This window comes from Octopus sinensis, linkage group LG1 (genome assembly GCF_006345805.1).
Source record: "Octopus sinensis linkage group LG1, ASM634580v1, whole genome shotgun sequence".
Taxonomy (NCBI): Eukaryota; Metazoa; Mollusca; class Cephalopoda; order Octopoda; family Octopodidae; genus Octopus; species Octopus sinensis.
This window is the reverse complement of record NC_042997.1, coordinates 163324228-163341303: the sequence shown is the minus strand read 5'-3', so window position 1 is coordinate 163341303 and position 17076 is coordinate 163324228. Positions and strand designations below refer to the sequence as shown.

At 32.4% G+C, this 17076-nt stretch overlaps 1 protein-coding gene across 7 annotated transcripts in view; it reads left to right on the top strand.

Annotated features, from left to right (window-relative positions):
- The window catches only part of LOC115217252 (tudor domain-containing protein 5-like), a 59153-nt gene that overhangs the window by 16962 nt on the left and 25115 nt on the right, over nucleotides 1–17076 (top strand). For 5 of the 7 annotated variants that reach the window (XM_029786911.2, XM_036506222.1, XM_036506220.1 and 2 more), the window contains exons 3-15: nucleotides 2457–2590; nucleotides 3736–3792; nucleotides 3905–4067; nucleotides 5402–5538; nucleotides 6033–6141; nucleotides 7353–7438; nucleotides 8395–8597; nucleotides 9994–10141; nucleotides 10896–10957; nucleotides 11048–11117; nucleotides 11595–11675; nucleotides 12333–12458; nucleotides 14885–15022. In XM_029786911.2, the coding sequence (XP_029642771.1) occupies nucleotides 2457–2590; nucleotides 3736–3792; nucleotides 3905–4067; nucleotides 5402–5538; nucleotides 6033–6141; nucleotides 7353–7438; nucleotides 8395–8597; nucleotides 9994–10141; nucleotides 10896–10957; nucleotides 11048–11117; nucleotides 11595–11675; nucleotides 12333–12458; nucleotides 14885–15022 (1514 nt within the window). The remainder of the gene's footprint in view (nucleotides 1–2456; nucleotides 2591–3735; nucleotides 3793–3904; nucleotides 4068–5401; nucleotides 5539–6032; nucleotides 6142–7352; nucleotides 7439–8394; nucleotides 8598–9993; nucleotides 10142–10895; nucleotides 10958–11047; nucleotides 11118–11594; nucleotides 11676–12332; nucleotides 12459–14884; nucleotides 15023–17076) is intronic. The other 2 variants (XM_029786904.2, XM_029786896.2) reach the window with 1 other exon arrangement.

Here is a 17076-nt window from a genome sequence, read left to right as displayed (position 1 = left end):
TCGATTGGACTTTCGCCTGTTTTGTGTTCAAACTGACTTTTCAAACCTTACCTACAAAGCCATTCCAAAAATAAACAATTCATTGAAGTATCAAAACTTTGAGATAATTCAAAATTAATTCAAAACATAGTGAATAATCAAGCATTACATTCGACAGAATAATCTGAATGTTAAATGAATAAAGTATGTGATCTCTTAGATTTCCTTAGAAATAAGTATTCATCATCATCGTTTAATGTCCACTTTCTGTGCTGGCATGGGTTGGACAGTTTGACTGAGGACTGGCAAGCCAGAGGGCTGCACCAGGCTCCAATCTGATCTGGCAAAGTTTCTACAGCTGGATGCCCTTCTTAATGCCGACCACTCCGAGAGTGTAGTGGGTGCTTTTTATGTGCCACCGGCATGGGAGCCAGTCAGGTGGCACTGGCATCAACCATATATTCATGTTGCCATATTCCACTTGCTCTTTTTTTTTTTTTTCTCATATTGGTATATCAACAGCAAAAATACCTGAAATAATTCAAGACTGAGAGACTATAGTTGTGTTGAACCTTTATTGTGAAGAATTACTTGTAAAATGTTATTAATGAATGATGTTATACCATCTTTAAACGTTTTGCTCTCAACATAGAATATCTTGTCTAAACTGATTTTTATAATGATTCTGTTTTTGTTACTCATCTAATTAGTGATCCCCACTGTTAATTCTCTAGGTCAGTGATTCTCAACTGGGTGCCATATGACCCCTGAAGGTCCATGTAAGATTTTGGTGGGATCCATATAACAAAATAGCAAACTGGGGGTCCACAATAGTATTTTTGATGTATGTATTGGTATGTATTGCAAGAAACTGCGAGATTTGTTTTTCAAATGTTTTACATAGTTCAACCTACACAAGTTAATGTGTGAAAAACAAAATAAGAATTTTGAAAGAAGTTTCTATAAAACTAGTTTTTAAACATCGAATGGCTATGTAGGGTTCACCAGAATAAAATAGTAGGTAAAAAATGATTGAGAACCCCTGCTTTAGGCATACAAGAACCTAGTAAATGTCAAATGTTCTGACAGCATTTACTGGATCTTGGATAAAAATATTTTTGAGATTTGAAATAAGCACAGGCATGATTGTGTGGTCAAAGAGCTCGCTTTATAACCACATGGTACTGGCTTCAGTCCCACTGCACATCACCTTGGGCAAGTGTTTTCTAATGTAGCCTAGGATTGATTAATGCCTTGTGAGTAGAATGTGGTAAACAGTCAGTGCAGAAGCCCAGTGTGTGTGTGTGCATGTGTGTTTTTGCTAATTATCTTTTACTTGTTTTGGTCATTAGACTGCAGCCATACAGGGGCACTGCCTTCAAGAATTTTTAGTTGAATGAATTGACCCCCGTATCTATTTTGTTAACCCTGGTACTTAATTCTGTTTGTCTCTTTTTCCGACCCACTAAGTTACAGCGACATACACACATGTGTACATATACAGTGGGCTTCTTTCAGTTTCTGTCTATTCCATCTACCAAATCCACTCACAAGGCTTTGAACAGCTTGAAGCTATAGTAGAAGACATTTGGCCAAGGTGCCACAGTGGGACTGAACCAGGGATCATGTGGTTAGGAATGAAACTTCATACCACACAACCATGCCTGTACCTAATGTATAGTGGTGAAATGCAGACATCACTGAGAATCACTCAACCCACCAAAAGAAGATGGTCTTATATAATATTTGGTCTTAGCTGCAGAAAGAATCCCTTGTCTTCATCATCATCGTTTAACATCCGTTCTCCATGCTAGCATGGGTTGGACGGTTCGACCAGGGATCTGGGAAGCCAGAAGGCTGCACCAGGCTCCGGTCTGGCAAAGTTTCTACAGCTGGATGCCCTTCCTAACGCCAACCACTCCAAGAGTGTAGTGGGTGCTTTTTACATGCCACCTGCACTGGTGCCAGGCGAGGCTGGCATCGGCCACGGTCGGATTGGTGCATTTTACGTGCCACCTGCACGGAAGCCAGTCGAGGCGGCACTGGCTTCGGCCACGATTCGGATGGTGCTTTTTACGTGCCACCAACATGGAAGCCAGTCGAAGCGGCGCTGGCATCGACCACGATTCGGATAGTGCTTTTTACGTATCTCCAGTCCAGGGGTCCTGGCATCTGCCGGGTGCCAGAAATGCATGAGACTAATGAGCAGTCTTTTGGAAACCTGAAACCAGCAATGTTTATCAAATGAAATATGAAATAAATAAATAATAGATTTAAATGTTTGACTCCTGCTAGGCCTAGTAGCTACTTGCACATTAATACTACCTATCAATAACCACCACAATGATGTGAATCACTCCTAAAAAATTTTTTTAACTTGTAAATTCAGTCATTCTATGCAATTCAAGTTTTCCTTTCACATCTTTTGCTATTGTATAATTGTTGCAATTTTTTTCTTTTTTTTTTTTTTCAATTAGATAATAAAAAATATTCACCGAGAAGAGAGTCGTATAATTCCTCTGCTGCTAATCTAGAGAAAAAGAACAATTCGTCTGAAAGCAATGATATGTTTGACCAAATAAATCCTGAAATTACCTCAAATATCATGAAGGTATGTTTTTTCTTTAAATTTCAAGTTACTTCTGTTATTTTTATTTTTAACGAAACGTTTGCTCACACATATATGTGCAAATGTATGTGTGTGTGTATACACCATCATTTAATGTCCATTGTCCATGCAGGCAGTGGTTGGACAGTTTGACCAGAGCTGACAAGCTGTATCAGACTCTAGTCTCATTTGAGATAGTTTCTATGACTGGATACCCTTCCTAACACCAACCATTTTACAGAGTGTACTGGGTGCTTTAAATGACATCATGTGTGTGTGTGTGTATGTATGTATGTATGTATGTATATATATATAATATCATTTAACATCTATTTTCCATGCTTGGCATCAGTGGAACAGATTAACAGGAACTGGTAAGCCGGAGGACTGTGCCAAGCTCTATTGTCTGCTTTGACATGGTTTTTACAGCTGGATGCCCTTCCTAATGCCTGAAAGCAATCAGTACACTATGCCATATGCCCACAGAGCATGGGCTACTAACCCCAAGATTCCGAGTTCGATTCCAGGCTGTGACCTGAATAATAATAATAATAATAATTACTTTGAAAAATACCTTAGGAATGAGAACCCAGGTTTGAAATTTCCCCAAGACACCTGATGAAGGGATGAAACACAGGATGCCCTTCCTAACGCCAACCACTCTGTGAGTGTAGTGGGTGCTTTTTATGTGCCACCTGCACAGGTGCCAGGCGAGGCTGGCAACGGCCACAATCGAATTGGTGCATTTTACGTGCCACCAGCACGGAAGCCAGTCAAGGCGACGCTGGCATTGGCCACGATTCGGATGGTGCTTTTTACGTGTCACTGGCACGGAAGCCAGTCACAATGGAATATATTTTACGAGGATGTTGATGGATATTTATTTAGCAACTAGATAATGGACATTTATTTGAATAATAAATATTTTGCAATTAGATAATGCTTATTTGATATTCAGGCAATAGAAATTTGATATCCAGACAGTGGACATTGGTTATCCAGTCAATGGATACTTGATACCCAAACAATCAATAAACCTTGTAATGAGCTTTTGGGATTTGTCTTTGTTTTCCATAGGATGCCAAAATATTTTTCTTTATAGAATTTGGAAGATTTTCTGTGTTTAATAATTGTTGCTTATCTTTCAGATTCTTGATTGTAATCCAGAAGGGCTTTATTCTTCTAAATTATGTTCTGCATATCAAGTAAGTATTGAATGGAATTTCTTACATAAATTTTCACATGTTCGAAATATTTTGGAGACACTGTTTGATTTTTATTTTATTTTGTTGTGGTTTTTCAAAAAAAATTTTACAGAAATATCATGGTTCTGAATTGGATTATCGAGATATGGGCTTCCTAAGTGTAATAGATTTAGTTTCCAAATTGGACGCAATCCACATTGTGAGGCCTGCTGGCAGTGGGGATTGGATCTTGTATGATACTAAAAAATCTAAAGAAACTGCAGAGAAGTTGGCAAGTAAGTATATTTGTTCATTGTTGTTTTCCATTGTTTTGTAGACAAAGAGAAAATTTTCAAACTGGAACCTATAACAGAATTTCTTAATACTTTATCGTCCTATTCAATATAGCAATTTCATTTTGCATTATAGAAATCTATGACTTAAATTTGTTCCCCATTTTGTGGGAGGAAACTGCTCAACCACAATTAATAGGGGTAAAAGTGATTTGATCACAATTTCTTAATGTTTTCATTAACTCAGAGAAATGTACAGCTCTCAGAAGTGTGCCTGTAGTATGTTTTCAGATGTTTCTCAGTTTGAGATTGTCTCTGGTATTTTCACAATAATGAAATGTGGATATATTAGTTGGTTCATAGCTTGAAGTATAAGTGCTGATACTGGCTGCTTTTAACTATCCCATCTCTTCTGTCGCTGTGCCAGTTAACTTCCCGAGATTGTAGTAGCAATAAAATAGGAAGTAAAAGGTCAAAAAGATGGTTGTTTCAAGTCCAGAGTGTTAGGATTACTGAATATTTAACACTTTTATTACCATATTTTTATTGAAATATGCTGCCTTTGTTTTGGTTAATTTTGAAAATAATGAGGAATTTAGTTAGATAACTGTGTCATTTTATTAAGTTGGTGTTGGGATATAAATTAATTTGAAATTTTGATGAAAGTTTTCATTTAGTTTCCTTTAACCCGTTTATTACCGTATTTATTTTGAGATGCTCTGTGTTTCTCTCAATTAATTTTAAATATAACGAAGAATTTAATAAAATAACTTAATTATCATTAAGCTAGTATTAGGAACATAAATTGTGACTATGGTTTGGAAGATTTTAATTCAAAACTTATGATAACATGACATTTGTACTACAGAACCAGAGGTGGTTTCAGCGAGGTTGGTATTGAAATGGTTAAAACAGAAAGTTTGTGTCATAGAATCAGGAGTGGTTTTGGGTAGATTGGTGACAGAAAATTAAGAGAGCAGTTTAATGACTCTTCAACTGAATTCCAAATCCTGTTAAAACTACCTTTGAGTAAGACTTGCAGTAGACTTAAAATTCACTACTGAAGTTGATTCCAAGAAGGGGTGGGGATATTTGGCTATAAAACATCTGTACTCAAATAAAATATTTGAAATTCATCATCATCATCGTTTAATGTCTACCTTCCATGTTTAACAATTAGAATTATCAATTAGAATTATCTAGGACAAATAGAAAAGGTTTGTCCTAGATTCTTAATCAATTTAAAAGTTTGTTTTTAATGAAAAATCTTAACTGTTTGCTTTATCATCTACAATTGGTATTTTAGTTCTTATTTTATTTTTTTTCTCCCCTAATAGATCAGTTGCATTCTCTTGAGTTAAATAAAAATAAGCTAATCAAAGAAAGAGAAAAAGAAGTCCGATTAAGCATTTCCAAAATGATGGAATCTTTTCCAAATGGACTAAATCTAGATTGCTTTATGGAGAACTACAAGGTGAGAAATATTGATATCAACAAATTTATTTACTTTTTTAATAATTGATGCAATTTCTTTCTATTGTGTTATTTGATATCTGGAATTTTGCCCTTTCATAGCAATCACCATTTAAAATTAGACTTGGTAATTATTGCACAGAGTATAAAATTTGTTTCCAAGTGTTATGCTGTTGTTTAGCCACAGATCATTCCTGAAGAAGATGACCTGTGATCAAAGTCATTCCAGTTGTGTCTCAATTTCTTTCAGTTTTAATCCATCAAATACTCTCATTTTCAACTATGAAGGTGTGTAATCAAAAGGTAATTTAGGATTTTATTTTTGAAGCCTTGGAAATATAGAAATATAAGGGCAAGATGAATCTATGATATTGCTTTCAGTAACGTGGTCATTATTGACTTTTAGTGAAAGCATTTTAGAATTTTTCTATTTAATCTTGGAAGAAGTAATAATTTGTAGTTTCTCCATTTATTTTACTGTTCCTTTTATTTCAGGCAACAACAGGGTCAGAATTTCAACCTTCAGATGTTGGTTATAAAAGCCTGGAGAGCTACATACTCTCGCTGGCCAATAATATTATTGAAATAAGTTACTCTGGAAATGGTTAGTATATGTTTTATATAATGTGTGTGTGTGTGTATCTATACACACGTTTTATAAAATATTTTCTGTTTTCTGTTGTAAGTTGTGTGTGTATTTGCATAGCCTTTTGTGTGAAACAAGAGATAATTATTACTCTCCAACTGGTCTGTTGAGCAGCAATCTGGACAGGTCATATAGTTTATATCTGTAGAACACTCATTTACTTGTATCTATGAGGTTTTAATGAACAATTTGATTTGAGAGTTATGACTAGTTTAAGATAATCTGGTGTTAAGTAAATTTATTTAATGTTAGATATGTGTGAATGTTCATGGTTTTCTTGTTAGAGAAGCCACCATTGTTGGTAGTTCATATCAAAGAATCCTATTTCCTTTTTCTGGTTTAATCTTGACTACCAGAATCAACAACTACGGACAGTAAAATTATATTATAAAATTTTAAATGTTGAAATGTCCAAGATAAGATGTTAATGTTTATAATTTTTCAGGCTATTAACCTAATTTCTATAGATAAGTCATTTTGTTTTGTAAATATTTACATCTACATACATCTGGGTTGAATTCCAACTAGGAGCCTTTACTTTTCTAAACTATATGTTGTACATGCCTCATTACATCAAAGATGAGGTTAAAAGCTTGAAAAATTATATTTTTTGTAAAAGTCTAGATTAATATTAAATAACAGTTCCTTGCAACTAAATATCTTATTTGGTAGATTGAATATTGATGATTGCTTTCCCCAAGTTTTCTTTTAAATAAAGAAAATGTTTTTTATCATTTAAAAGTTATGGTTGTCTCATAGAAGGTTAACAAGCAAAATCGCTTTAACTTGAATTGACTTGAGATTTGACTATAAATGGACTTGAGATTTGACTATAAATAGACTTGAGATTTGAGAGGACTGTGCCTCGGGCAAGTTTGATCGAGCAATTTGCATTCCATTTGGAATATGGCTCAGAAACACTACTCCATTAGAGCAGTCTGGTTAAGTTAAATGAATTCTCATTTCAAAATCTCACTGGTTTGTTAGTCATTTGCCTGAGTTGACTTTTTAAAATAGGTAAAGATTATTTTTTAAAAAAGTGTTAATGTATGTTTTTACTAACATGTAAATTCTTTTGTGGTATATACTATTTTAATACCTTTAAAAATTCTATTTATTTTCATCTCTATCAATTTGTAAAAGAAATTCTTTTCACTTTTCTATGACAGCATGTTTGACCATAAAATCTGCAAAAAAATACAACTCTAAAGAAAATCAGCAACCTATTCAACAACTTATTCCAAAACATTCTGTGGTATTAATCATTTATTAATTCTACTTCTCATTCTTGCCTTTTACATTTGCTTGACTCTTCTGTTTTTATTGTTTTAATCATTTTTTGTCTATTTTTCTAACAAGAAAATGTCCCTGTTGTGTTTCATTTAATTTTTAAATACTCAAAAATTTAGAAGTTAGTAGAATAACTATAACTTTTTTCATTAGTTGATATATTTACCTTGCATTTGTAATAGAATGCATCTAAATGTACTTGCATAGCACTATGATAGATTTTAATTTAAATATGAACACTTTAAAGTTAGTGGTTTGCTTGAATAGTATCAAAAACATTAAGGGATGATTTGATTGGTTTAATTTCTGCTTATACATAATACAGTTGAGGTTGGAAATAAATTCATTCCAAGTAAATTATTTTCTCTGTATATGTTTTGTTAGACATAGTTTTAAATATCCTCAAATATTTTTGCTTACCTACTCATATTCCAGTGCTCTCTTTACGAGTCTGGGGTACTTGTTAATTCAGAATTCATGAAGACTAGTGATCAGACTAGGGCTTAAAATTCATAATTCTCCAAAATGTTTTCATAATGGTATAATGTAATTTTGGAGTTTTGTATTCCATTGGCTACTAATTAACTGTTAAACACTATTATATCCACACACTAACTCAATGTGCGTGTTTGCATGTGCACTTGTGTGTTCTTTTAATATCTACATGTTCTAATGATATAAGTGTGTGAGAACTTAGAATATCAATCTCATACCACCAGCTTCCTATAGTTTGACTTAGTGTTATGAGTACTGTATATCGATTGCATGTTTACATATGCATACATATATGCATATGTACATTATACATACATTCACACACACACACTTGATTTTAAAATTCTTGATTATTTCCCACTTTATTATTTCTTGTTCAATGTGATATATTTAAGAATGTTCAAACTAATGTTCAAACTGTTTCAGAATCCTCCCCAGTCTTTAGCCATTACATCCTTACCAGAAGATGCTGTTGGTCCTGGTGTGGCATATCGACTTCTTGATATCCCAAATAACATCCATTTTGTTGAAGTGTTTGTTAGCAACATTGAAAACCCAGGACATTTTTGGTTGAAATTCCGAGGAAAAGCATACTCTGTTGCTTTGGAGAATTTGATGGATGAACTTGAGTAAGTTAAATTTATTAATTGATAAGAGAAAACTTTCTATTAACCCTTTAGTATTTACACCAGCCATATTCAGCCAAAATATTCTACCTCTATCATGTTCAAGCTGGCCATATCTGGCCTTGCACACCCACCCTACAAATGTCATTCTAAAAATTATCTCAAAGCTATAAGGTAATGCAAGATTAATTAAAAAGATGTGAATACATGAGCATTACTTTTGACAGAATAATGTGAACGCTAAAGAGTTGAAGATTATTCACTTATTGTAATCTATTCATCTTGTGAAGCCTATTTGATAGCTTCTCATAATCACATGCAGGTTTCATAGGAAACTAGGCAGTATATGAACTTGTTGAAAAAGATGACATCTCACAGAGTAGATTTGGGTTTCCATACGTAGTAAATGTCTTGTTAAATTGAACTTTTTTGTCATTCTACCTCAGTAGAGATCTTTCGGATGGTGTTCAAATTCAAAATATAATAATTTGTTGGTTTTTCCATCCTGGCATGGATTGGACAGTTTTGTTTACAGCACAACTTACTACTTGGCCTTAGTTTTCTGATGCTCACAACAAAAGATAAAACTACCAATCTTTGTTGTTACATATGGTCTTTACAGCTAGATGCCCTTCCTATTACTAACCATTTTACAACATGGCCTGGATGCATTTTATCATATCACTGACACAAGAATGTTTCAATTTTTGGGGAACATTAAAGGCTTGTTTTGTTTTAATTTATCCAACTATTTGAGAGTTTTAAAGTAAAATTCACAACTGGGATTTTCTATTTAAGTATAAATTAACTGGAGATTTTAGTAGGAAATTGGATGTAATGCAACAAAGGAGTTAGAAATGAATCTATTATAGTCGCAGAAGTCTGGTGCAGGCTTTGGCCTGGCCAGCTCTTGTGGCACCATCTCACCCATGCTAGCATGGAAGACATGTTAAATGAGGATGATGATGGAATGATTTGATCAGTGTTTGTATTAATAAAAAATTGTTCATAAAGTGTTTTATAAAATGTATGTTTGAAAAAAATTATGCTGAATAACAATGAAACCTAAAGAGTTGAGTATCTAAATATTGGCACAGAATAAAATAATTTGTAGGTGTGTAATATAGATCTATTGAATTTCGAACATTAAATTGTATACCTGATGAAAAATACATGAAGTATCAAAAAAATCAAAGTAGAGGTAGTTCAAAGAATGAATCAAAGATCAATTTAAAGAAAATTAAATTAGACAATATGAAGAAACAAATGTTTAAATGTATTTGGTTTTATATTCTGTTGAAGAGTTTTTCTCTAATCTTGCACAGTCATTTAGTTAGTTACCAGCCATTTACCTATTCATGTAATCAATGAATTAATATTGTTGTTTGTTTTTTTATAGATTATTATATTATTCCTCTGATGCTGATGCCTATCATGTTCCAGATGAATTCATTTGTGTAGGCTTAGTAGCAGCAGCTATATATCCCGAAGATCAAAATTGGCATAGAGTTTATATTACGAAAGTACCAAATGTATCCTTTGTTGAGGTAAGTATTACAAAACATCATAAAAATATTATTCCTAAAATTTAACAGTTCTCTCTTGGTTCCTTCAATATTTTGGTTGAATATCTCCTTAGCCTCTTAACCTTTTAGTATTTAAACCGGCCATATCTGGCCCAGATATTCCACATGTTTTATATTCAAACTGGCCAGATCCAGCCTCTCACACCAAACCTACATTGACATTCTTAAAATAAACAATCACGTCACTGAAACCTCAAAGCTATAAGATAATGCATGATTAATTCAAAACAATTTGAGTGAAAAAATATTACATTTATCAGAGTAATCTGAACACTAAAGGGTTAAACAGTTAATCCTTTTCAATGCCAACTTCCTAACACTGCCTCTGTTTCAATGATACAAAATTATTTCTTTGTAAAATTTTAAAAATGAAGTCTCCCATCATAATTTTTTGTTCTAAACATGGCTTAATAAGGAACAAAAAAGTTATTTTATTTCTAAATTGTTTAATATTTTCAAAATAAATTTAAATATATAGCCAGAAATATTGTTATCAAGTATGTCAACCTTTATATAAAGGTTGCATTGCTTGTTTTGACAATGTGCTTATTTTCTAAAATATAGCATTGTATATTTCATACTGTCCAGCACATTAACCTTACATTTAGAAAAGGATTTTTTATTTTGAATTCTTTGTTATTTATTCAATTTTTAAAAAAATCTTTGAACATTTTCTGCATCCATTTGTAACCTTTGTAATTTTATTGGTTTTCAGGTGTATTTTGTTGACTATGGCAATACTTGCACAGTCTCTCGCAACTCTCTACGCTTACTTCGGTATGTTAGAACCTCTTTTCTAACAGTTCTTCTTTTTTACTTCTCCCAATAGCTTTGAATCTGAGGTTTCTAATTTTATGTCTTTTACAGAAACCATTTCTTAAGTCTACCAATGCAAGCAATAGAAGGAAGATTAGCAAATGTAAAACCAATTAATGATGTAAGTTATTTAAAGATCTTCATGTATAATTCTTGTTTACATGCTTACAAAATCAAAAAAGCAATACAGCACCCATGACTTTTGGAAACATTTTTTCACACTCAGAATTGCCGAAGTATAACAAGTCTTGGGGGCACACACAGACACACACACATACATATATATGACAGGCTTCTTTTCAGTTTCCGTCTGCCAAATCCACTCACAAGGCTTTTGTTCGCCCGAGGCTATAGTAGAAGACACTTGCTCAAGGTGCCACGCAGTGGGACTGAACCCAGAACCATGTGGTTGGTAAGCAAGCTACTTACCACACAGCCACTCCTGCGCCTAATTTTTTTTTTTTTTTTTTTTAGCACCATTACCGTATATTTGTGTTAAAATAGATAAGCATTCACTTTGCATTGCTTGTTTTGACATTAGTTGTTAACATTCAGAATTGTTTTATGTTTCAATGTAAGCTTTGATTTATCTCTTTAGGAATGGAGCACAAAAGCCAGGAACCGTATGTTATCTCTGTGTTTCAACAAACCACTAATTGCTCTTGTTATACAAGTGAAGGTATATTTTATTTATTATTTAAACATTTGTTTAATAACCAGTCTTTTATTTTCTATTATATATTTTATATTATAACTCTTCCTTTCTTTAAAATAGAAAATTGCTGTCACTTTCAAAGAATGGCTACCCAATCCCACCATGAATTTTGACTTTATAAGACAGTTGCTGTTCTGTCGTTTGATACTATCCTACTGGAGACTGCCTCAATTTTACTGTGCATGACCTCTTTTAAGAGTTTACTAATAAAGATTCCAATCTCATAAGTTTCTCTTAGAAGAATCTTCCAAATAGCTTTAATGTAAAAGTTAGTTGCTTCACTAAACCTCTCTATTCCTGATTATTTCCAAAATTAATTACAGTAGTAAACAGTATATTTCATGAGAAAAAATTTGTTACAAAATAATTGATGTATTGAAACTTTTGAATCACTGCAATTTTCTTAGGCTGATGGTAAATTATTTAAAAAATATTTGGGCTTATTCATTCTTGTAGACTTTCTTCTGTTATATTTCTTTCTTTCTTTCTTTTTTTTCTACACTTAATTGCTAATAATTATGTTAAAGGAATTCATTTTATTAAGGGCTGTAGGTGAGTAGAATAATCCCCAGACACTATCCAAATGTTATCCAATTATTTGTCTTTTATCTTTTTGTTTAGGACCGTGTAATGTCTGTCTGTCTGACAGATACTTCTGACAACAAAATTGACATTCATATTAATGATGTCCTTGTGGCTGAAAAATACTGTATATTTTATCCTGATGACAATGATCCTGACACAGATGTAAGGATAAAAATATTTACACTTCATTATTTTGTTGTTTTTTTCCCACATTTATAGCAACTAGTAATTGTCATCCTTAGGTTCACTAAATAACTTAACAAAATATAGTGATAACAAAATATTGTATTCCCTTCTTACATTTAGAAATTTCCTCAAATTTTAGTTTGTTTATGATTACAAAGAGATCCATGTAATGAAACTAAAGCTTTGATTATAGTATTTCTCTATAAACAATGTTTTCAGTTAATCTAATGTAAAGTCTTATGTGAAAGTTATTCCCACTATCTGCTGCTGAATTATCCACATAGCTGTCCATGAGAGAAATTATGTAGTGCAATACTCAAATCAGTTACCTGAAGAGGTTGATTTTTGAGGTTGCATTATAAACATATCACAACAAAGCTTAACAAGAACTGATGGACTTGAGAACTAAGCGTGAAGATTTACTGGAGGCTGTTTTGCACTTTGTTTTAAGGTTATTGCTGCTGTCCTCAAGTGGTTCATATTCTGTTGTACTAGTGCTACCAGAATATGAATTAGACAGGTGCAGGTATGGTTGTGAGGTTAAGAAATTCACTTTACAACCACAGGGTTTCAGGTTCAGTCCCACTTTGTAGTGCTTTGGGTGAGTGGTTTCTACTATTATTCGGGGTTAACCAATTCCTTATGAATGGATTTGGTAGACAGATACTGCTTTAAACTCCTATGTGTATATACACACACACACACACAAAGTGGTGTGTGGCTTAGTGGTTAGTGTGTTAGACTCATGATCCTAAGATTGTGGTTTTGATTCCTGGACTGGGCAATGCATTGTGTTTTTGAGCAAAACACTTCATGTTGCCCCACTCTGCTTAGCTGGCAAGAATGTGTAATCCTACTACAGACTAGCATCCCATCCAGGTGGGAGATTTATACACCATGGAAACCAGGAAACTGGCCCTTCTTAGTCAACACGACTTGAGGAGGTAACTTTACACATACAGAGTTGTTGTGCAGCTTGGTTTTGTCCATGAGAAAAGCAGTATTGATGTCATCTTCTTAGAAGTATTTAGCTAAAAGTAAGCCATTATGCTTAACATTTGACACTCTCATTTTGTGATCTTGGGGTTGACAAATGGCTTGTGAGAGTTAGCCACAAGTACAACGACCCTCTTATTTATCACTGTTCTCTAAGCAATAACAGAGAAATTTAAGAAAACAATCTGTGCTTGGGAACTTCTGTGTGCTGAATGCTTCATTCTTATAACAAAATTTGTTGTGGAATTAGTAAAAAAAATTCCTGGTGTCGAAGCAAAACCTGAAATCAAAAGGCCTTGAAGTTAACTGAGACTAAAATATTTGTAAACAGGGAAACTGGTAGGGTTCTACTCCTATTAGATTAAATGGCACTGCTTGACATGTAGGAAAGGTGTATGCATGAATTCTATATAGTGTACTCAGTGCAAGCTATGGACACACAAGAAGTACAATGGTATTACTGGAAGAACTGAGGGTTGGCAACAGAAGAGTATCTCAAAAACAGTTTCCCATCTAGACCTTTCTAGTGTGAGAAAATAAATATTAAACAATTTTAGATGTATTGTGGGGAGGTTATACTGCTAATAAACTCATACACTCTGGTTGTCATTTACTGTTTTAATGTCATAAATTTTTCATCACACCATTGGGACTTTTCAATGATTTCAAATTCTTCAACTGATATTTTTCAAAATCAGATCATGTACTGCAAATGTCTTTTGTTGCTACATTGACATTTAATATCATTTGAGTCTGTCATTAATAGAACATTTCCATACAGTTTAAAGAAACATTCCCAAATTTTTAAGGTTAGAACATGTTTGAAAGATCCATCATATATATTTGTTATGATTTAGTGTAATCAATTTTGTTTAGAGCACAATGACCTGGAAAATTGTTTTAACATATAGGCTCTAAATTTCTTAATAGGCATTGTAGTGTTTTTATAGCTTAAACTTAATTGCTAAAATAGTTAGCAATAGGAGTGCTCTCCATCATTTTAAATGATATTGCTCTTTCTCTTATTACACATTAAATCTTTAATGACTTTCTAGAGCTGTCCAACTTAGTATAGAAAATTGTATGAAAACATTTAAAAGTTGACATCAAATGATAGCTTGGCTGTGTAACCTATAGTATTATGGAAAAATAGATATTGTAAAAAAAACTTATTGTTTTTCATTGGTTTAATAATTGATTTTTTTTTTTTTATCCCTTTTCAAAAGCAGAAATTGCAATTCTTCATTTTTCTCTTAAATAAAAATACACAAACAATTTTATTGCAGTGCAGTTTCATTTGTTTATATAAAAACAAAACATCTCTTTGTAATTTGTACCTCCACCAATCAGATTTGCTGTAAAACAAGTTGCACATATTTTTGCTGATGGTGATTGTTACATTTTAGAGATGCAGTCTGCCAGAAGGCACAAATAAAAGAATGCCAACAAATACTTATATAGGCTATCAACATGAGCCAGTTCTTCCTCAACAAACCCCAGAATGGTTTCCACATACAGTCTACCTACAGTCTTTGGTTGCACTGGTGAGTTAGTTCAGTGTCAGCTATCCCAGTAAAAGCTATCCTGTCTCTCTATCCTAGTTATTTGCTGTTTCTTGACCATAACGGGAAAAGAAATTGCTGCTATTTTATTTATTTATTTATTTGTAACCTGGTCATCCTGCAAGCTTTGTTAGTATTTTGTTGTCCTTTCCATACTATTGAATAAGCAAGAAGGCATTTTCTCTTTGTCAGCTGTAATAGCATTCTGCAACAGTTACAATTTTGACTTTGAGAGCAAATATCATTCCTAATGAGGAAAGAACATACAGATGAAGGATTGTGTTATGCATTTTAGCTATGTTGTATATTTGTTTTATTTTGGATTTCAGTATTTTATATTCTTTGCTGATTCTGTTCTGGTGTAGCAATTCTAGCTTTTTCTCTTTCTCTCTCTCTCTCTCTCTCTGGAGTTTTGAAATATAAATGTTCTTTGTTTTGCATCAATTTTCTTAGTTCAATTATGTCTGCATGGGAAATATACAGTCAGCATAATTTGATTTGAAATTTATAAAAAATAACTTCGTGTGAGTTATGATGAAACTTGTAAATTCTGCTGTCAAATTTGCCTGTAAGCTACGAAAAAATGTTTTAATTTTATTCTTAGTCAGAAATTAAAGACAAAAATTATGTTGCTTGTACATTTATATTCTAATATTAAGCAAATTTATTAACAGGGATATCAAATTTGCCTCTTATAGAAAAGCATCCTAGATAAAAGAATTTGAATCTCCAATAACAGTTGATGAGATTCCACATCATTTATTGGTCAATTTAATGTGTTGCTGAGATGCAACACTTTGCATGTTTTAAGTCTTTAATAAGGTGCTATCCAGTGATTCTGTTAAATGAAATTTGATGAAACCTGAATACAGATTGATTTTTACTTCTCCAGTTCATGGGTCTTATACAGAATTGATTGTGTGATAATTCAGAATTTTTATTTTTAATTATCAATTGTGATTTATTCTCAGAGAATATCTCCATCTTCAACAAATACTATCAAAGTTTAACAGTTTACTGATAACTATTTTACTTAATAGTTTAATTTGCAATAATCAAATCAAACCATTTAGGTTCTCTTTGAGGATGAAATCTAGGCTTGAAAATAGTTTCAAATGCATATGTTCTGTGGACACAAATACACAGTAAGTTATGTCCTTTGTAGCTGCATCCAATTTTAGTTTTAATACTTATGGAATGATCTTTTTACATATATAATCTGTTTTCTTTTTTAATATATTTTTTGTTTCTGTATTGTAAATTATTTTAAAATCTCTATTTTGGATTCTTCACTATTACAAATATATACAAAAAGATTTTTTTGTTTCTAGCCATTTTCTTCTGCCACAAAATTAAAACTTTTATTTATTATTCATTGGATAATGTTTTAGTGATAGCATGTTTCTTCCTAGATAATATTAGAGGATTATTTCAATCTCCAGTAAAGATAATCTTTGGTTAAGAAATGCATTTGTTTTTACATGTTCTTGAAATTGTCTTCTTGTAAACCAATCCTGTATTATCTTAGCAATATTTCAATCAATCCTGTATTTTCTTAGCAATATTTTAACCAATCCTGTATTATCTTAGCAATATTTTAACCATTTCTGTGCAAGTAGTTAGAATCTTACCTGTAGTTATTGTCTTTTGTGCTAAACTTTGTCATGTTAAGTTGGATACACAAAGATGTGCTAATGTATTATTTGATATCAGAGAAAATTATTATGAAAATGATTTAATCAGAATATTATGTTTTTATAGCTCAATAATTTGTGTGGTAAATCTTTAGGTCAAGAGATATGTTAAATTCACAGAACAGAGAACTAAAATAATTGTTTGGTAAATACTGTAGACAATCAGAATTAATAATTCATACAAGTAGTTAAATATAATTTCATGAGAATGGAGTTCGGTCTCAAAGCTGATATTTAAAATTTGTTTACAAGAATACAGTAAACTTCTCAAATTATGGGAACATATTTAAGTATTTCATACTAACGTCAGTTACATAATTTCTCATTTTTTTTTTTAATAAT